The sequence below is a fragment of the Acomys russatus genome, chromosome 13, assembly GCF_903995435.1.
Source record: "Acomys russatus chromosome 13, mAcoRus1.1, whole genome shotgun sequence".
NCBI lineage: Eukaryota > Metazoa > Chordata > Mammalia > Rodentia > Muridae > Acomys > Acomys russatus.
Window position 1 is genome coordinate 14,184,846 of NC_067149.1, and position 19,128 is coordinate 14,203,973.

Consider the following 19,128-nt stretch of genomic DNA (forward strand, 5'->3'; position numbering starts at 1 on the left):
GGAGCAATTGGCTATGAGCAGCAACGTCCTGAAGCCCGAGGCTCCCCCATGAGAAGGGGGCCATCAACAGCCTTACTGGGTGTGCAGCCCTCTCCTAATAACGTTCACCCCTCCCCTATATCCAAGACTGGACAAAGGAAGGTAGGGCCTGACTCTGGAAGATCTCCTTCCCTCCCATCCCCCTCTCTGCCCCTCTCAGGCCCACGCAGATGAGCTTGTCACAGCCCTGGGAGCCTCAAGGCCCATGATGGCTGACCCGATACTTCCATTCAGGGTTGAGTGAGACCCAACCAAAGTCCATCAAGATTTGACCAAAGCCTCAACAAACCCTGAACTGTGATGCACAAGGCCAGAGCTCTACAGCCAAGGCCCCAACCAGCTGGGTACCATGAGTGCAGGATTATTCTGTCTGCTATCTCTCCCTCTAGGGACACCAAGACCACCTAAAAGTTACTGAACTATTAAGTCCATACCAGAAATATAGATATGACAGACATAATAGTGGTGCTTCAGATGACTACACTCAGCCCTGGGTGAGAACAGGATGGTCCCTGCCTTATCTCCATCAGTTTGCCAAGTCAGAAACCAAATTTCCCCCACATGGTCTCATTCTCAAAGGCACTCAGGCAGAACCAAGAGAATCCTTTGTCACTCTGGACCCAGCCAAGTCAGTACTTACTTCTCTTTCTTTCTTTTTTTGGGGGCGAGTGGGTTTTGGTTTGGCATTTTGCTTTGCTTTGTTTCTCAAGACAGGGTTTCTCCATGTACTTGGCTATTCTGAACTCTTTTTGTAGACCAGGCTGGCCTGGAACTCACAAAGATCCACCTGCCTCTGCCTCCCCAAGTGCTGGGATTACAGGCGTGTGCCACCACACTCAGCCCAGTCACAACTTTCTATCTCTAGTTTTTTGTTTGGTTTTTAGACAAGAGTCCAATGATACTGCCCAGACTGGCCTCAAACTCTTAGTTCCCCTGCCTCGGCCTGTCAGATGCTGGGAACATGGCGGTGTACCATCACTGTCAGCAGGACATGCATGCTATTTTGTTGTTGTGGTTGTTGGGATACTGTTGCTTGGATGTAGGCTCCCATGCAGTCTTTGTTTGTTTGTTTGTTTGTTTTTCAAGACAGAGTTTCTCTGTGTAGCCTTGGCTGTCCTGGACTCATTTTGTAGACTAGGCTGGCCTTGAACTCACAGTGATCCACCTACCTCTGTCTCCCAAGTGCTCGGATTAAAGGCATGCGCCACCACGCCCAGCTGGCTCCCATGCATTCTAAGCAAGTGTCTTACCACTGAGCTATACTAAACTTCAGCATTTGTTTATTTTTAATTTTTTTCTATTATTTTGTGTATGGATGTTTTACCTGCACATGCATGCCAGGTGCCCTTGGAGGCCAGAGGAGAGCACTGGCTCCTGTAACTGAGTTATAGATGGTTGTGAACCACCACGTGGGTCTTGGAAGTGAACCTGGCTCCTCTAAAAAGCAGGCAGGGCTCTTAACCACTGAGCCATTTCTCCAACCCCCTAATTATTTCTGAAACAAGGTTTCACTGAGTTGACCTGGCTGACCTTGAACTTGCACTGTAACGAGGCTGGCCTTGAACTCTGATCCACCTGGCCCAGCTAAGACACTTCTTATTAGATGCCTGATCCTAGATGCTCGACTCCCTCCCCAGAAGGAGGCCACCTGCCAAGGACAGCACACTTGGGGAAGGGGCCACCTCATAAAGACTTCCTGTAAACTGTGCCATGATGGGTTCAACCTCTTTTTTCCCTGTAGGAGATGGGAGGCAAACACAGGAGGATCTTCAGACACCCTTGGGCCATCTAGCCTGGCTTATGCAGTGACAAACAGCAAAGAAACTTTGACTCGATCAAGATGGAAGGTAAGAGCTGATACCCAAGGGTATCCTCTGACATTCACATATCACACACATACTCTGGATGCCTTAGATATTTCCCAAGAGGCTCCATTTCCGCCCAGTTCCCGGTAGTGACCAGGCTACTGCTGCCCGGAGCCACACTGTGTGAGGGGCTGTAGACAAACAGACCAGACAGACCACAACCAGAGTTAGCCTTATGGGGAGCTTGTCACACACCAGGTCCTGCATGACTTTGACTGCCCGGTCATGGATCTGCTATTTCCGCTGAACTGACAAATGGAGGTTTGTGATTTGCCCGTGGTCACACAGTTAGTAAGTGGAGTCCATCTGAACATGAAGCTGCCTGGCTTTGAGGTTCAGTGTCTCTTTAGAGGTACCCTGTGAGGTAGACGATAGAGAAAGTGTAGCATATCTTACAGGCCCCTGAATAGGAGTAGGGGTAAATCACGGCTCCCCACAAGCCTCAGCCTGACAGGGGTCTCCTGCTGCTTATACAGGCGCCTGTGGCCACTGCCACATTAGTTCTCCAAGTATTGGGGCTCCCACGTCACACCGTGTGGTAAACAGTCGATGTGAAGGCTGGGCAGCCCACTAGTACAAACCACTAATTAGGGTCCAGTTACTGAGCGCTGATGGCCCTCCCACACCCATCCCGCCACTCTCTGCCCCTGGGGTCATAAGGAAGCGGCTGAGACCTGAGTCCCGAGGCCACACGTGACCACTGGACTTTGTCAGGGAGATGAGCTCCAGGAAGAGCTCAGCTGACAGGGTTCTTACTAAGCTTCCCCATAGTCCAGGCCTGCTCTCCATGGCTCCCTGCAGGAGGCTGTTTTCCCCAAGTTTGTTTCTGTTTTGATTTGAGACAAGGTATCATGTAGCCACAGGACGGCCTATTTGATATGTAGCTGAGGATGACCTTGAACTTCTGACCCTCTTGCCTCTACCTCCTGAAGGCTAAGACTACAAGTGTGGGCTACTCTTGGCATTTTGCAGTGCTGAGGATGGACCCCTGGGCCTCACACATGGCCATATAGGCTCTCTTACCAACTGAGCTGCTTCAGCAAGGTTTAAAGGAGCCATGGGTGGGGTGACCCCTCAAGGGGTCCAAGTCCTGGGATCATGTGACCTCTGTGAAAGGACCTGGTTTTGATACCCACCCACTGAGAGAAGATGCTCTAGCAGACCTAGAAAGTACCAAAGATTAGGAAAGGAACCACTGATGTCATCCCCACTCCACTACCAAACACAGCCCCACTGTACTAAGCGCACAGCACACTGAAATGTCCTGATCCCTTCACAGCCTGTGACATCGGTGTAGGATGCAGAACCTGAGTGATAAAAACATGGTGGGGGTGAAGAAGCCATCCCTTCACCAACACCCAAAAATGTTTTGTTTGGTTTGGTCATTTGTGACAGTAACAGCATAGTTACAATATACAGAAGTCTCTCTCTCTCTCTCTCTCTCTCTCTCTCTCTCTCTCTCTCTCTCTCACCACACACACACACACACACACACACACACACACACACACACACGTTGTTCCATATTGGTTGACAGCTGCTGAAAACACATCTACCACTGCTCTGATCTACATAACAAAGAGCAAAGAACCAGATCACTGGACTCAATGCAGGACCGAAGCTTAGTCTTCTCCTGCGTTGACTACTCTCGGTGTGCAGGGTTTATAACCCGTCTATTTAGAGACCTAACTCTGAGAAGAGGCCCCTGGGCTTCAGAGGCCAATGAGCCCACAGCACTGGGAAGGCTGAGAATGCCCGGAAAGGGAGCTCAGCAGAGGGCCAGACCTCCCTCTCTTCCAAAGCCTCCAGGCTGAGAGGCTCCAGCGGAAGACAGAAGGCAGGCACCTCCGTCAATTCCCACCCAGGTTCCCCAGCATCTTATCTGGTCATGGTGGTCAGCTGGTCTTCAAACACCCTGAATGCCAACGAAGGTGACTTAGGGAGAGAGAAAGAAGGGAACCAGGGAGGGCACCTGCCCCCTAGGGACAGCAACTATTAATCATGTGACCAACATCCCACATTTCTGCTTCCTAGTTCGGGCAGCAGTTAAAGGCTTTGTCAGGCATGGTGGCGCACGCCTTTAACCCCAGCATTTAAGGCAGAGGTAGGTGGATCTCTGTGAGTTCCAGGCCAGCCTGGTCTACATAGCCAGTTCTAAGACAGCCAGAGTTAAAGAGAGACTCTCTCAAAAACAAAACAGGAAGGAAATGGAATAGATCCCAGGCACTCCCTCCATGCTATCTCCCACACCCCAGCTGCAAAGAACAGTGTCCAGCCACTTGTGGTCTTAGAAGGCACTAGACTACCTAAGCAGTAGGCTGACTGAAGGGGAGACTCCATATGTGCAGCTTTGGAGAAGTCATTACCCATGCTGGGATGGGGCTTTGGGGAGATACAATCATCCTGGGTTCACTCACACCCCTCTCTATAACCCCTCAATGTACTCATACCGTGCTCCCTAAGTAAGCCTAATGACACACTGCTTGCAAGCTGCATGTGGTAGAACATCTGCTGGGCCAATGAGTGGGTAGGACTGCGGTGTCCACAGGTGAGCACAAGGCTCAGGAGTTGGGGGGGGGGCATCGTTACAAGTTGGGGCCAGTCATAAAACAAGAGAAAAGGCTAACCCCCAATCTCTGCAAGGGTTTACAGTAACCCCATCATAGATCCCTAGTGAGAGAAAAAGGAGAGTGAATGAGTCAAAACACACAAATGTTCCAGAATATTCTGGAGCTATCTTTAGATCCAGGTGCTGTGTGAAAACACACGCATGGTGCCATCCTCACACAGCAGCAGCTCTGTGACAATGCCCCCAAGCCAAAACATCTCTTCATGGCTATTGGCTGTGTCTCTTCTCCCAACTTTCCCAATTATCTTTGTCCCTCCAGTAGAGGAACTGGAACTCCTGTGGCCCCAGAAGTAGATCCCCCATGTTCCCATTCATTATAATTCTCCAGCCCCAGGCACCAGACAGCTTGGCATGAGTCCTCCTGGCATGGGTGCGGGCTTCCTACATGAACTCAGGGACGCACAGACAAGGCAGTGGGTTCTCCACAGTTGGGCCTGCCCAACTGTTAGGGAGCTCCTTCTTATGTGACTTTTCCTGGAAAAAATGTGAACAGAAGTCTGTTCACCCCAGGCTGGCTCACAGCAAATAAGCCAGCACCATCCCTCCCAGAGGCACAAGGGGCCTGCCAGCAACACCCTACAGAGCCAGAGGTTGCCTAAGCCAGGCCTCCACTCCAATATTCCAGGGAAAAGAACAGAGTGTCCTGTGGCACTCACACCCTAGAGAGGCAAATAAAGGAAGATGGCAGACACCACAGAAAAACACAGATGAAATGCACAGTGAAAAGGAATGGCCAGGGGACCTGGGAGGTGTCATGGGATGGGTAGGAAAGGGGCCTCCGCAGAAGACACTCCAGATGGGAAGAACACAAAGTGGAGGAACTGGGATGGGCTGCAAATAGCAGGCTGGGAGCAGACAGGCAACAGCCTATACCATTCATAGGAACCAGGACTTTCTTTTCTTTTTTTGACTTTTTAATACAGGGTTTCTCTGTATAATAGCCCAGGCTGTCCTGGAACTCTCTTTGTAGACCAGGCTGGCCTCAAACTCACAGAGATCCACCTGCCTCTGCCTCCCAATTGCTGGGATTAAAGGCGTGTGCCACCATGCCTGGCTTCTTTTCTTGTTTTTACCTTTTTAAAAGTTTCATTTTGTTATTTATGTGTTTATGTATGAGTTTGTGCAGAGCAATTCAAGCGTCCCTGGAGGACAGAAGAGGCTATCAGATCTCCTGGGGCTGGAATTACAGGTGGTAATGAGCTGCTGGACATGGGGTGGGCAATGTGCTCTCTTAATCACTGAGCCATTCTCCAGCCCCTGTTATTTGGTTTTGGAACAGGGTCCCACTCTGTAGCCAGGTTTGGCCTGGAACTCTCAGCAGTCCTCCTCCCTCAGCCTCTCCAAGTGCTGGGATTCCAGGTGTGAGCCACCATGCCGGTCTGCAGACCTGTAGCTTTACTGTGAACCCTGGAATGTATTATAGACTATGACTCAAGGGCAGAACGGATGGACACTGATGTAGGAGGAGAGACGATCTCGTGGAAGGGCAGCATAGTGAGAAGAAACGGGCGGCCAGCCAGCATGGAGCCAGTACAATCATGGCGGGTCCCAGGCCAGGCTGGTCCCCAAACCCCTCACACTTTACAGCAATTTCTCATGATGAAAAAATAAACAGACACGCTGTTTATTTTTCTTTAAGTAGCAGTAGGTAACAGTCTAAAACAGAAGTTTAAAAACATAATCCTGGGCCAAAGAGATGGCTCAGAAAAGTGTTTGCCACTAAGCCTGATGACCTGAGTTTGATCCAAGGGACCTACATAGTGGAGGGAACCTACTCCAGCAAGTTTCCTCTGACCGCCACATGTACCATGGCATTTATACACTCATACACACCCACCCTCCCACCCACACCACATACACATGAATGAAAAGAAAATCCATGCTGGGCGGTGGTGGCACACACCTTTCATCCCAACACTTGAAAGGCAGAGGCAGAAGATGAATTCAAGGCCAGCCTGGTTTACAGAGAAAGTTCCAGGAATGTCAAAACTACACAGAGAAAGCCTGTCTTGAAAAAAACAAAAACAAGACACAAAAGAAGAAAAAGAAAGAAAGAAAGAATGAATGAATGAATCCTGGGGCAGTGAGATGGTTCAACACAAGCCTGGTAACCTTAGTTCAATCCCCGGAACCCCCGTGGAACAGGACTGACTCCAGGAGGCAGTTCTCTGACCTCTATATACACACTGGAGAGCGCACGTTCCTGCTCAGAGGTAGGAGCGTCGTCACACAATAATAAATAAAGTAAAAACTATATAAACACTATTCTGGGTGCCAGGTGTGGTTGCACATTGCCTTTAATCCCAGCACTCAGAGGCAGAGGCAGGCGGATCATTGAGTTCGAGGCCAGCCTGCCCTACAAAGCAAGTCTAGGACAGCCAACACTACACAGAGAAACCCTGTTTTGAAAAACCAAAAAGTTCTGGGAAGTTGACCATAGTAGCACACACCTGTAATCTCAGCATTTGCGGGATGATGTTGGAGGGTTGAGATTTCAAAGCCATTCTTAGCAACATGGCAAGTTCAAGGCCAGCATGAGCTACAAAGAGGCCTTATCTCAAACAGAAAATCCTGACCCGGGAGCAATGGGGAAGGCAGGAGGGACAGGGGCTTCCTCAGGAAACCTTTTTGGTGCCCTGGCAACACCACTTTATCCTGGATTCTCCCAGTAACTGACAGCACAAACCAATACTCATCCACCTTTTCTATTCCACAACTCAAGATGCCACCTGTATTATAGGTTTGGAATGAAATGTTCCCCCAAAAGCTAATGTGCTGCAGGCTTGTTCCTCACTGTGGGTGACTGGATCAGAGCTCTCCCTTTATCCATGGGCTGAGCCAAGTTGGAACACAGCAGGCCACAGGCAGGGGTCTCAGTTCTCTTCCAGGCAACCGTGAGGTGAAGCAGCCACTTCCACCACGGACTCCAGACACCAGGATACCCTACCTTACCTCAGGACTAAATAAGCCAGCCAAATCTTGGGCTGAAAGTGTGAGCCAAAATACAGTCCTCTCAGGTGTTCTGTCGGCATGGCTGACAGATGAGTGAAACCAGGACCCAAGGTACAGAACACGCAGCCGAGTGTGATGACCTGCTCCCAGCTCTTCTGGAGGCTGAGGCAGGAGAATTGCCTGGGCTGAAGATTTCCAGGCAAGCAGGAGTAACAGTGGTAAAAGCCTGACTCAAAATAAAACAAAAGAAGCAAGTAAAACAAACCAGCCCACCTTCTACCATCCGCTAGATAAAGACAAAGAGGGAGCACCAGCAGGACTCAGACTTACTTACAGAAAACGGGGGAGCAGGGGGTAGTAGGGGAGCAGAGGGGTAGGGAAGGTAAGGGGGCAGATTTAAGGGCATTGCAGAAAACCCTCAGTGATTGAAAGACAGAAAGGCCTGATTCTTGGCCTGCCTCTGCTTTACTGAATGAAGTTTGTTTTATTTTGAGACGGGGTCTCATTTAGGACAATTAGCTCTGAACTTTGTGAGAATGACTCTGAACCCCAGATCTTTCTGACTCTCTCAAGCACTGGGAAAGCGTGACCACACCCAGTTAGTGTGCTGCTGGGGTGGGACCCAGGACTTTTGGCATGCTGGGCAAGCACTCTACCCGCTGAGCTGCAGCTCCAGCCCTCTGAGCTGCACTTTTGGGACTGCTTTTGCTTTTTGACAGTAGGGGGAATTGAGCCCAGGACTTCACACCTGGTAGACAAGGGCTCTGCTACTGAGCACAGTATACCACCAGAGCTCTGTGGGTAAATTTTCAAATGCTATTTGCCTCTGCAAAATGGAGTGATAAAATAGATCTTAAAAATGGGAAAGCACCAGTTAAAATTCATAGTTGGAAGTCTGGAGACAACCAGGACACGGATGGGGACGGACAGGGACACACACACACACACACACACACACACACACACACACACACACACACACACACACACACACCCTCTTCTGGCTTCTCCTTCCATCTTTTACCTCCTCTCCTCTCCAAATTCCCACAGAAGCAGTCTGTCTCACATACCAGTGGACAGGTGCAGGCAGGCTCACAGGACAGCCTCTATGTCTCCTAATGCCCACAACCTAAAACCTGCTCTTTGACTTGGTCCCTATACTTAAACTACAAGCCAGACACAGTCCCAGGACATGATAGAGCCTTTTATCAGGCCCAAAGACTAATCTTATCACCTCCTCTGGCATTGTGCCAGGCCTGGCAGCCACAACCCTTGGAGAGGGCCCAGGCTGGCATTCACTTGTTACCCCTGTGGCTGTCACCTCAAACCACGGCCAGACTCAACCCCACCACACTTCCTTCACATAAACATCTCCTCCAATCCTTGTCCCACTGCCTTAAGCTCCAAAGGTCAGCCTGTCAGCTGGTCTCAGAAGGGGCTGGGAGCCCCATGCTATAAAAATGCCAGGAGACAAGTCTAACCACCAAGTAGCAATGGCAGATATTCAGGGTGCAGGGCCAGGAGCACAGGCAGGGGAAAGTGCACTGAGCTCAAGGTTGGGAACCTGCCTGCTACTAACAAGCCCCAAGACCTCAAACAGGTCAATCTGTGTCACGAGACCCCAGTCTTCTGTCTGTGGAGATAGGGGTCACCCTGCTGCCCTCAGGGGGGGAGCAAACTGAGATAATTCTGGAAAAGCACGCTGAGAAGTAGGCCAGCCACATATAAAAGCTTTGGGTTTATTGTCTATGGACAGCCTTTTACAGGCTGTCACTTGCCTCAAGGAACAAGGTGGCCAAGACCAGGCAGCAATGACTCCATCCAGGAGGAAGGAAGAAGTTGGCAAGATGACCTTCCATGGGGAACTTCAGCGACAAGAGATGGACAGACCTCTACTTACCTAACCCACCTGGCCTCCACCAGGCTCCCAAGTACACTTTGCCCAGGAACCTTGGGTCAGAGAGGCCAGAGCGGGGTGGTGACTACCCTTCTCCAGAGCCTGTTTGAAGCCCAGGATAGAGACCATTAATAACTTTCCCCTGTGTGGGAAAGCGAAGCAGGAGGGTCACAGGCCCAGAGCTGTATTTGAGAATGCTGCACTTGGGCAAACAAACAGGGAGGGAAGAGAAATATGCAGTTCACTTGCTTGTAATGCAGGAAGTGAGTTTGGAAGCTCACCCCAGAGCCAGAAAGACTGGCTGCCTCTGAGAAGGGGAGCAATATGGCCCAAGGTGGAGAGGGCAAGATGTACCCAAACTCAGCTCACTCAACTACCCTCGCTGCCTTTCCCCATAGTTCTGAGGTGGCCCCTGCTGCCTTCTGATCACTAGGCCATGTCAAGTCTCTTCTGCATCCCCCAAGAGGCCCAGCCTGATTCCTCCGCCCTGAACACATTCTCCTGGCTCTGCCTCTGGGGCTGACTGGCTACTGGCTCTGTGGAGGCAAAAGCTCCCTACTAACCCCTCAAACACACACTGTTGCCCCTCTCCTGAAGGGACAACCCATTTCCCTCTCATTTCTTCCCCAGACCTGCCTAGGCCCAGCAGTTACAGTGGGACCTCAGGGAAGGCTTCCCAGATGTTGAAAACAACGGAAAGCAAATAGCAAGGGGTTGCACTGCCGCAGAAGAAGAACAGAAGGGCTAGCAGCCTTCTGTCAAGTCAAACAAGCCTGGGGCACACGAGGAAGCTGGGGATATTTGGAGGGGCCCATCCAAGTCTGAGTGGTGTCCTGGCCTCATCCTACCCTTGTGATGCCCCAAGCCCCAAACAACACTTAGCCCCTAGGATGAGTGTGACCAACTAGAACCGGAGACACCCATGATGAACTGCTTAACTCAAAAACTCAGGGAGCAGCCGGGTGGTGGTGGCGCACGCCTTTAATCCCAGCACTTAGGAGGCAGAGGCAGGTGGATCGCTGTGAGTTTAAGGCCAGCCTGGTCTACAGAGAAAGTCTAGAACAACCAAGGCTACACAGAGAAACCTTGTCTCAAAAAACAAAACAAAACAACAACAACAACAACAACAAAAATAACTCAAAAAACAAAAAAACTCAGGGAGCATAGTCCCCAAGGCCAACCCCAAAATCTGGAGATCTGTATTGGAGAAGGAGAGGAAGCCTTAGCCGAGAAAACACACACACACACACCAAACACCTGGACTTGTGCAAGGCGGGGTGGGGGGTGGGGGAATAAATGAATGTTCCTATGGTGGCATGCTGTGTCAAAGTTGGTCACTTCTCTGTACCAAGAACTACTCAGCCATGAAGCAAGGTGACAGCAATGACAGCTCATAGAATGTGTTTTGGTTTGGTTTGGTTTGGTTTTTTTTTTTTTTTTTTTTTTTTTTTGGTTTTTTGAGACAGGGTTTCTCTGTGTTGCCTTGGCCATCCTGGACTCACTTTGTAGACCAGGCTGGCCTCGAACTCACAGCAATCCGCCTGCCTCTGCCTCCCGAGTGCTGGGATTAAAGGTGTGCGCCACCACGCCTGGCAGCTCATAGAATTTGTGACTGACACACAGGAACAGGACAGAAAGAAGCCCCGATCCTAGGGATGGGAGGCAGATAGTTTCGCTAAAGGCCACCCAACAGGCCTCTAGTTGACTATAGCAAAGCCAGTGACCCATCTGCTCTGAACACTGCCAGGGCTTCTGACCAGGCCCAAGAACACAGGCTGTAACTAAAATGCCTCCTCGTACAGAGAGATGTCCATGTCTCCACAGAGGCCCTCCCCTCCAGAGGCTGATCTTGAACTTTGCCATGTGCTCCAGGGCGCCCCTACAGGAGGCTACCCTTCCAGGCCTGTAGAGAGCCCACACACCCCTCTGCTACCCACAGCTGGGCTCCCAACCAGCAGAAAGCCCATGACGCACACAGGACCCCAACCATCAGATCTTGCTCACCATAACTTGTCAAGCTGCCCAGGCTTAAGACCGAGCCACACCCTCCCTGACTACAGAGTAGCTTCTGGGCTCTCTTCTCCCTATGCCCAGCCAGTCTCCACATGTTCCGTCCTCCTCTAGCTCTGAGGCTGGAATTCGCAGGGGAAAGACCCAGCGGACAGGAGGTGAGCCAAAGCTTAGATGACCTACTAAAGCCTCTCTCCATAACATCTTCTGTGAGCCCTGCTCATTTTTGGATGAGGAGACCCTGGTCCTAAGACCCTGGCCTCATCACCAAGAACCATGGGGAAACCATGCTCTCACCCAAAGGGAAGCCAGCTCAGCAAAGAACAAAGTGAGCAGCCTTCCAGTTCTGGGCTTCCAGAATCCAGGCTGAGGACACACTCTATGGGGGAAATGCAGTGTGGGGGCTGATTTCCACAGAGCAGCGGCCGCTCCTGTCATTGTGTGTTAGTCATCTGTCCCGAACGGGGTGGGCAGGGCAAGGAAACATCTGGTGAAGGCCAGACCAGCAGTTTAGCAGCAAGGAAAGCACCGCAGCGCCAGGGTGGCTGTAACAACAAGGGGCGGTCGGCTGCAGCCTGGGCCACACAGCAAGTTCCAGGTCAGCCTCAGATCTGCAGTGAAACTGTCGCAAAGGGAGAAAAAAAATTTTTCCAAGGAAAATCAGGCCTCAAGGTCAACAAGGATCGGGGTTCTGCTGACTTGTATCTTCTCCCCCATACTGGACTGGGAAGGGGACAGATGAGGTTGGCCATAGATCCCTAGGGACTGCCTGGTCCTGGCCCAGGGCTCACTCAGTGCCAGCGGCAGAGTCAAAGGAGAAGGGAAGCCACTGTGGCGGGATTAGGAGTCACACTTCCTCCCCCACAACCATCGTCCTTCCCCCACCCTCCCTATGCTGCCGCTCAAGCAGCCCCAAACAGGGCTAGGCCACCAGCCACAATCAAGTCTTCCTAACGCCACACCCCACCAGCACCCACTCCAGACCTGGGGTTCAAGCAGGGGCCTAAACCAGGGGCCTGACTGGGCCCTGGCTGCTTCTTGAAAACCAGGTCACACTGAGAAGCCAGAGGAAAGAAGGTGGCACGGCTGTGGGACGAAAAGAAGCCCCAGAGACCCTCACAACAGCCGAGCACACTGGCTCATGCCAGTCATCCCAGCTCTTAGGGTGCAGGGGCAAGAGGATCAGAAACTAAAGTGGTCACGGCCAGCTGGGAAGAACCTCTGCTCTCAGACCTCCACACCCATGAGCTTCCCTGGGCCTGCCCTCTCCAATAAACAAACACACAGCAGCCTGGGCCAGGCAGGATCTGAGGAAGCCACTCAAGGGGCACAGTTAGCAGCCTGTCCTGGGCCCCACACAGTTGTAGACTATGATGAGAAAAGACAACTGGTCCAAGCCAACAACCCTACAGCCATGGCTTTTCCAGAGGACCAGCTCAATCTATTTCTGTACCACAGGCTTCAAGGCTGGGACCAGGTCCGGGAGAAGGCAAATGGGCTCCACACAAGCTGACGCTATGTCCTCCCTTGTAAAAGCAACTTTTTATTTGCCTGCTCTAATTGTTATCCCGGAGGATTATTGCCTCTGTCTGCTAAAATAGGCCTAAGCCTAGTCCTGGAAGCTTCTAGCCCGCATACAATCCAACCTAGGCCTAGAATGTTTTCAGTCTGAGACTTACTGCTTAATGAGCTCACCCTTACTCTTTCTGAGCTCATAGCTGGCTGGTTCAACTCAGCTGTTCTGGCTCAAACTCCTCTCCCGGCTGACTGATCCAATCTGGCTTCTCTCTCAGCCCAAAACTGCTCTGCTTGGCCTCAAACTAACCCCAGCAATCTGCTCTAATCTTCTGACTCCTTCTCATTCTCTGGCTCATTCTGCCTTCAACCTCTCTCTGTAAAACTCTCCGGGTAAAACTGCCTTCTTCCCCCCCCCCCATAATTTCCCTTTTTTCTCTCTCTCCTCAGGAGAGTTGGGCATATCCTATCCTCTCAAATCTTTCTCTTATTCATCACTTTTTCTGCCACTCAATTAAACATCACTTTCAAGCACGAGTGTTTCCTTCTATAAACTAACTCTACCTTCAGTGTTTGGGATTAAAGGCGTGTACCACCACACCTGGACCTAAGCTTTACTTTAAACTTGGTCTATACTAGGCTGGCCTTGAACTCGGATCTGCTTGCCTCTGTCTGCTGAATTAAAGGCGTGTTTGTGTTCCAGGTGAGTCACACAGATTTAGAAGGTATTTGGATGTGATCTCTTGCCAGAGCAGCCATGTTCTGAATTACGGTTCCTCTATCCTCTTCTTCCCCAGTACAGACCAACCAGCACTCTCAGGGGGCCAAAACTGGTCTCCCTAGCCAAAAGGCTCGGTGACAGACTCCCTAGCTTCTTATTCCAAAAGTCCTGCTGCTTTCAAGCTACATCCACAACAGTAAGGCCACAAGAGTCCAGGTATCCCCATCTGACTCACAGGTAACAAAGAGCACTAACTGCCACTACTCCATCTAGGTCCTGGGAGCCAGGGGGTCAAGCCTTGCTCCCACGGGGATGGAAAGGGGACAGTGGCAGTAAAAAGCTACAAGGGAGTAGCATGTTGGATTGTCCCAGCCATACAACACTGATGTCACCAAGGGAGCCGGTGCTCCAGAGGGGGGCAAGTAGCTCTCACCAAGTGTCATGTGCCCCATGTTTTTTGTTTTGAGAGCTTCCTCTCTGAGGTCTGGAAAAACAGCTCAGCAATAGTGTGTTTGCCTAGCCACACACTAGCCACCGAGTTCCATCCCTGGTGGGGTGGGGTGGCACGGGTTTCCTCTTTGGATATTTCGAAAGCTAACCCTCTCACATGGAAGACTGCCTCACAGAGAAGTGACTTTCAGGGGTCCCTGGGGCAGCTAGAGCCTCAGCACAGGAAAGCGGTCCCACAGGAAAGCGGTCCCACAGGAAAGCTGTCCCACAGCAACTCCAGCCCTACCCTGTGAGAGCAGCCATCTCTATTACACCAAGCCTTCACAGGTAGCATCTTACCAATCTATATAGCCAATCTCTACCATCATGCGAGCCTTGCAGAAATGTGGTGAAATGGCTAAGGAACCAGCATTGTGCCGACGAGCCCTCCTCCAGGGCATGGGCAGTGCCAAGAAAGGCTGCCAGGGAGAGCTGCAGAGCCACTAGGTGACCTAAGCCAGTCTTTAGGACCATGGATGCCTCCCAGGTGCAGCTCAAGTTCTGGGCGCCCCCCCCCCCCCCGCGCAGGGCTGCAGAAGGCAGTAGGGAATTCTGATGCCCCTCCTGTCACCACCCACGGTTATGAGGCTTTCGCAGAGTTATAAACTCTTGAGCAGTTCTTTCAAGGCAAGAGGACTTCTTCCAGATGGGGGCAGACAGGTTGTGTTGTCAACATGTTCTTCCACTACCACTGCTGCTCACTGACCAACACACGCAGCACAGTGCCTGGGAGCTGCATCAGGTCTTCCTCCATAGTCTCATCAACCCACATCAACCCTGGCAAGGGATTCACCCCCATTTTAAAGACTGGTAAACTGAGACACTCAAGAGTTTACCTGCCGGGCTGTGAAGCAGCACAGTTGAGAAACGGATCTGCTCCATGCAACTTCTCAGTCTCCTCTTCCACAAGCCAGCCTTTCCCATGTAAGATTCTCTAGGTACCGGGGCCAACCTCTGCTCCCTCCACCCCTGCCTGCCTCCTAGACTTAATGTGAATACAGTACTTTTCCACCAGTATTCGAAACCAAAGATGTTACCCCTGGTCTTCTCTGCCTCAGTGGTTCAGGCCAGGGTGGTCCAGGAAATGCCTCCAGGACTGGCCATTAGAGCCTGAGGGAAGTGGAATGGAAGTGGCAGCCATGGTTCTCTGTCAGTGAGCATACTGTGAGGGCCAGTAACTGGAGGACCAGAGTGAGCCAACCGCAAGGGCTTTTCCTCTGCCCACCCTAAGTGCCCCACTTCCTGCCCTCTCCAACTCTATAAATAAGCCAGGTCAGTGCCTCAGCAGAAAGGCAGCCAGGTGGGTGTGAAGTGAGGCCTGTGGAAAAGATGACTTCTGAAAGTAAATTAAGGCTCCTGCTCAGATCAAGGGATAGGACGTCAGATTCTCCCGGGAGCACTGTTCTTGGCTGAAAACAGGCCCACCTGGACTTGCAGGCTGGGCCAGCTCCACCAAAGAAGAGTCAAAGGCCAGCAGGGAAACAAGAGCATGAACTGGGGGGAAAAAAAAAAAATCAAAGAAGCTTCTCCCTGCAAGCTAGTTTATTTGTTGTTGTTGTTGTTGTTGTTGTTGTTTTCCCCCTGTCCCTTTTAGTCTGCCCTCCCTCTAACATACAGATCCCACATGTAATGTCCAAGCCCAGTTGGAACAGCTGAATGTCGGAAGAGGTGACAGGCATGGGAAAAGGAAAGAGCTAAGCGATCAGGAGAGAACATTCCATCCCACACCCAGGCCCCTGGTCTGCCTGGACCAGGAAGGAGGGAAAGGACACAAGAGAGGGAGGGAAAAGGACAAAACAAGGGTCAAGTTATACCTCATGACTCCACACCCAACAACCAAAAACAGCAAGTCCTGAGGAAGGCGGAAAGAAGTCAGGGGAGGGGAGATGAAGACAGGTCACAGCCCAGCCTGGAATGTGCCCAGGTCTATCCCACCCCAGCCGCAGTAGGCCAGCCAGGAAAGCCCTTCCCTAATCTTGTTTTGGGGGAAAAAAAAAAAAACCTTGTTCAAGGTCGGAACCCTTTTCTAGTCCAACCCTGCTTTCCTCTGCGTCTGACCAGACTCAAGGCTTTACTCAAAACCATGGGACCTTTTCCAGCAGCTCTCCTGGGTAGGACACCACTCTGCACCCATTCCCTGGGACCCCACCCAAGAGGCTTAGAAATTAACTGCTCCAGCAAACCACAGCAGGTGGTCATCCCTGGGGACTGACTTCCAGATGGTCCTTGGCCCAAACAGGAAAGGGTGCTCCAAGTCTTCGGTCTTCTGTTTGTTTGTTTGTCTGTCTGTTTGGATTGGTTTGGTTTGGTTTTCAAGGCAGGATCTGTGTATGTAGCTCTGGCTAGCCTGGAATTCACTAGGTAGACCAGGCTGCCCTCAGACTCAGAGATCCACATGCCTCCCAAGTGCTGGCATTAAAGGCATGCACCATCACAGCTCAGGCAAGTCTTAGGTCTTGGTCTTAACCCTGGAAAGGGGAAACCCTGACAAAACAATTAAAACCTATCCAAGCCAGGCGGTGGTGGCCCACGCCTATAATCCCAGTACTGGGGGGGAGGCAGAGGCAGGAAAGATCTCTGTGAGTTCCTGACTAGCCTGGTCTACATAGCAAGTTCCAGGCCAGCCAGAGTTATGTAGACAGACATCTCAAAACAATAAGAAAGCCTCCTACACTTCCTAAAGAAAATAATCTGAAGAACTGCAGAGCATTATAACCACGCCGCTGTCTCACGGACCCAAGTGTTTCCCTTCTTTACCCTAAGGAGGCTGCCCAGTTCTCTCAAGTCCTGGTACCCTGAGCAGAGCCAGGGACTATGTCTAAACGGTGAAGGGCATTCCTAAAATTTCAAGAGGCACATATCCTGTGTAACCCCCGAGTTTTCCGTGGCATCTCCTTTCAATCTTGCCCTGGAAGATAACACCTCACCTTGCCGCCTCTACAAGGTGAGAGACAGCTTCTCCACTCCCCAACGGGCTGGGCATCTCTTTGAGAAAAGGAAGGCAGGCTCCAGAAGCTCTGAAATTTCCCTTCTTGAACTCCCACAGCCTCAGAATCCCATTCCGAACTTTCCTTAGCCATGTACCCCTAATGCTTGGTCACTACGCCAACTCCATCAGGCCTTCCAGGCCCACCAGGCTGTCTGGGAGACAGTCGGAAGGGACGCCAAAATGAGAGGTAACCACTAGTGTGTCGGTTTGTGTCCTTGAGCGCGAGGTCCGGGTCCCGATGTCCCACCAGCCCCACCGAGTTAGGCCTTCAACCGTTTTGTGCCCCCCTCCCAGGGCCCCAGACTCACTGCGTGTGCTGGGCGCGGCCTGCGCGGAAGACCTCGTCCAGGGCCACGGTGGCCCGGCCCAGAAACTTGTCCACACCGATGAGTGAGCGGTGCATAGTGGTAAGCACCAGCTCGCAGGCTGCGTTGGGGCCCGAGGCCCAGGGCGCAGGGCCCGCATCTGCCTCCTGCGCCCGCAGCAGGCCGTCCAGGGCGCCGGGCGGCAGCTCGAACGAACACTCTTCGCACCATTCCGGACAGCCTTGCGTCTTCTCCACCACTGAGGTGCTGTACTTCTCTCGGCCTACCTGGATCACCGTGTACGCGTCGCTAGTGCTGCCGGCGCCGGAGCTCTTGCCCCTCAACCCGCTGGCCCGCAGCACCGTCACCTGGACGTGCGTGGGCAGCCAGCGGGAGGACCCGGCCGCCGATTCAGCGTCCCGCACCAGTGCCATGGCGGACCCCGGGACCGAGTGACAAACGTGGCCGCCGCGGGATGCTGTCAGAAGCCCGCTCCCCGCGCTGCCTGCAGCGCACCTACCGCCGCAGCTGCGGGATGGCCTGGGCCGAGCGGGCCGCCGCCTCCCCGCCGCCCCGCCTCCCGGGCCGCCGGCCGCCGGGCGACGTCACGCCCCGCCCAGGCCCAGGCCAGGCCCCGCCCCCCGGTTCCACCAGCCTAGGAGCTGAAGGGACCCAGAGAGGGGCGCGGCCTCTGCAAAGGTGTGGGCGGGGCTTCCTCACAGGCCCAGCCCCTCTAGCGGACCCTCAAGCTAGAGCTGCAGCATTAAAAGGTGACCCGTGCGGAAGGGGCGCGGCCTCTGCATGCATTGGGGTGGGAGGGGATTGGGAGTCGGCCACGCCTTATTCGCGACCGGATTCGCGCGTGCACATTGCGGAGCTGCAAAAGAAGAGACGCAGGGGACTACCAGCAAAGGCTGCTAACGGCTTCTGCAGAAAGGTGGGCGTGGTTCTACCGTGGTCCCGCCCCGTTTGGGCCGCGACCTTAAGCTGGAGAATGCGACCTTTGAATTGTTTATCCGCGGCGCTCTACTTCGTGAGCCCCAGGTTTTCTTGCAAGCTCCCCTACTCCCGAAAGCCCTCCCCGCTTCGTCGACCCACTCTCCTCAATGTGGATTTGAGGGGGGTCTTACTCTGGAGAACCCCTAAATTGCACATGCGCTCCCGTCTTCATCCCCCGGCTTCACGTGACTGGCCCTCACAACAGCCTTCGCTGACACTGCAGCTGAGGATGTGTGATCACTTGGAGCAGCCGCCGGGGTGATGATGAGAAGTCACTTAGAGTAGGGCTCCAAGCAAACAGACCTTCTTTTTCTGTTTTGATTTTCGCCCCTTTTTTTTTAAAAAGACAGGATCTCTTATATAGTCCTGACTGTCCTGGAACTCGCTATGTAGATTAGGGTTTGAACTCACAGAAATTTTCCTGCCCACGCCGCTGAGTACTGGGATTAAAGGTGGACTCCACCGTGACAGATTCTTTTTTTTTTTTTTTTTTTGAGCCACCACACCATACTGAATACCTTTTTTGAGACAGGGTTTCCCCGGGTATCCTTGACTGTCCCAGAACTCACTCTGTAGTCCAGGCTGGCCTCAAACTCACAGAGATCCTCCTGCCTCCTCAGTGCCGGGATTAAAGGCATGTGCCACCACCACCACCAAATTTTCTCTCGTTCTTTTTTTATTTTATTTTATTTTTTGTTTGTTTGTTGAGATCTGGGGC

General features: G+C 52.2%; 1 protein-coding gene across 1 annotated transcript in view; it reads right to left on the reverse strand.

The window, feature by feature from the left end:
* Window positions 1-17,969, reverse strand: part of Rab11fip5 (RAB11 family interacting protein 5) — a 35,688-nt gene extending 17,719 nt beyond the window's left edge. Inside the window, exon 1 of the mRNA XM_051154828.1 lies at window positions 17,415-17,969. Within this exon, the coding sequence (XP_051010785.1) occupies window positions 17,415-17,845 (431 nt within the window). The 5' untranslated portion in view covers window positions 17,846-17,969. The remainder of the gene's footprint in view (window positions 1-17,414) is intronic.
* Between the last annotated feature and the right edge of the window lie 1,159 nt (window positions 17,970-19,128).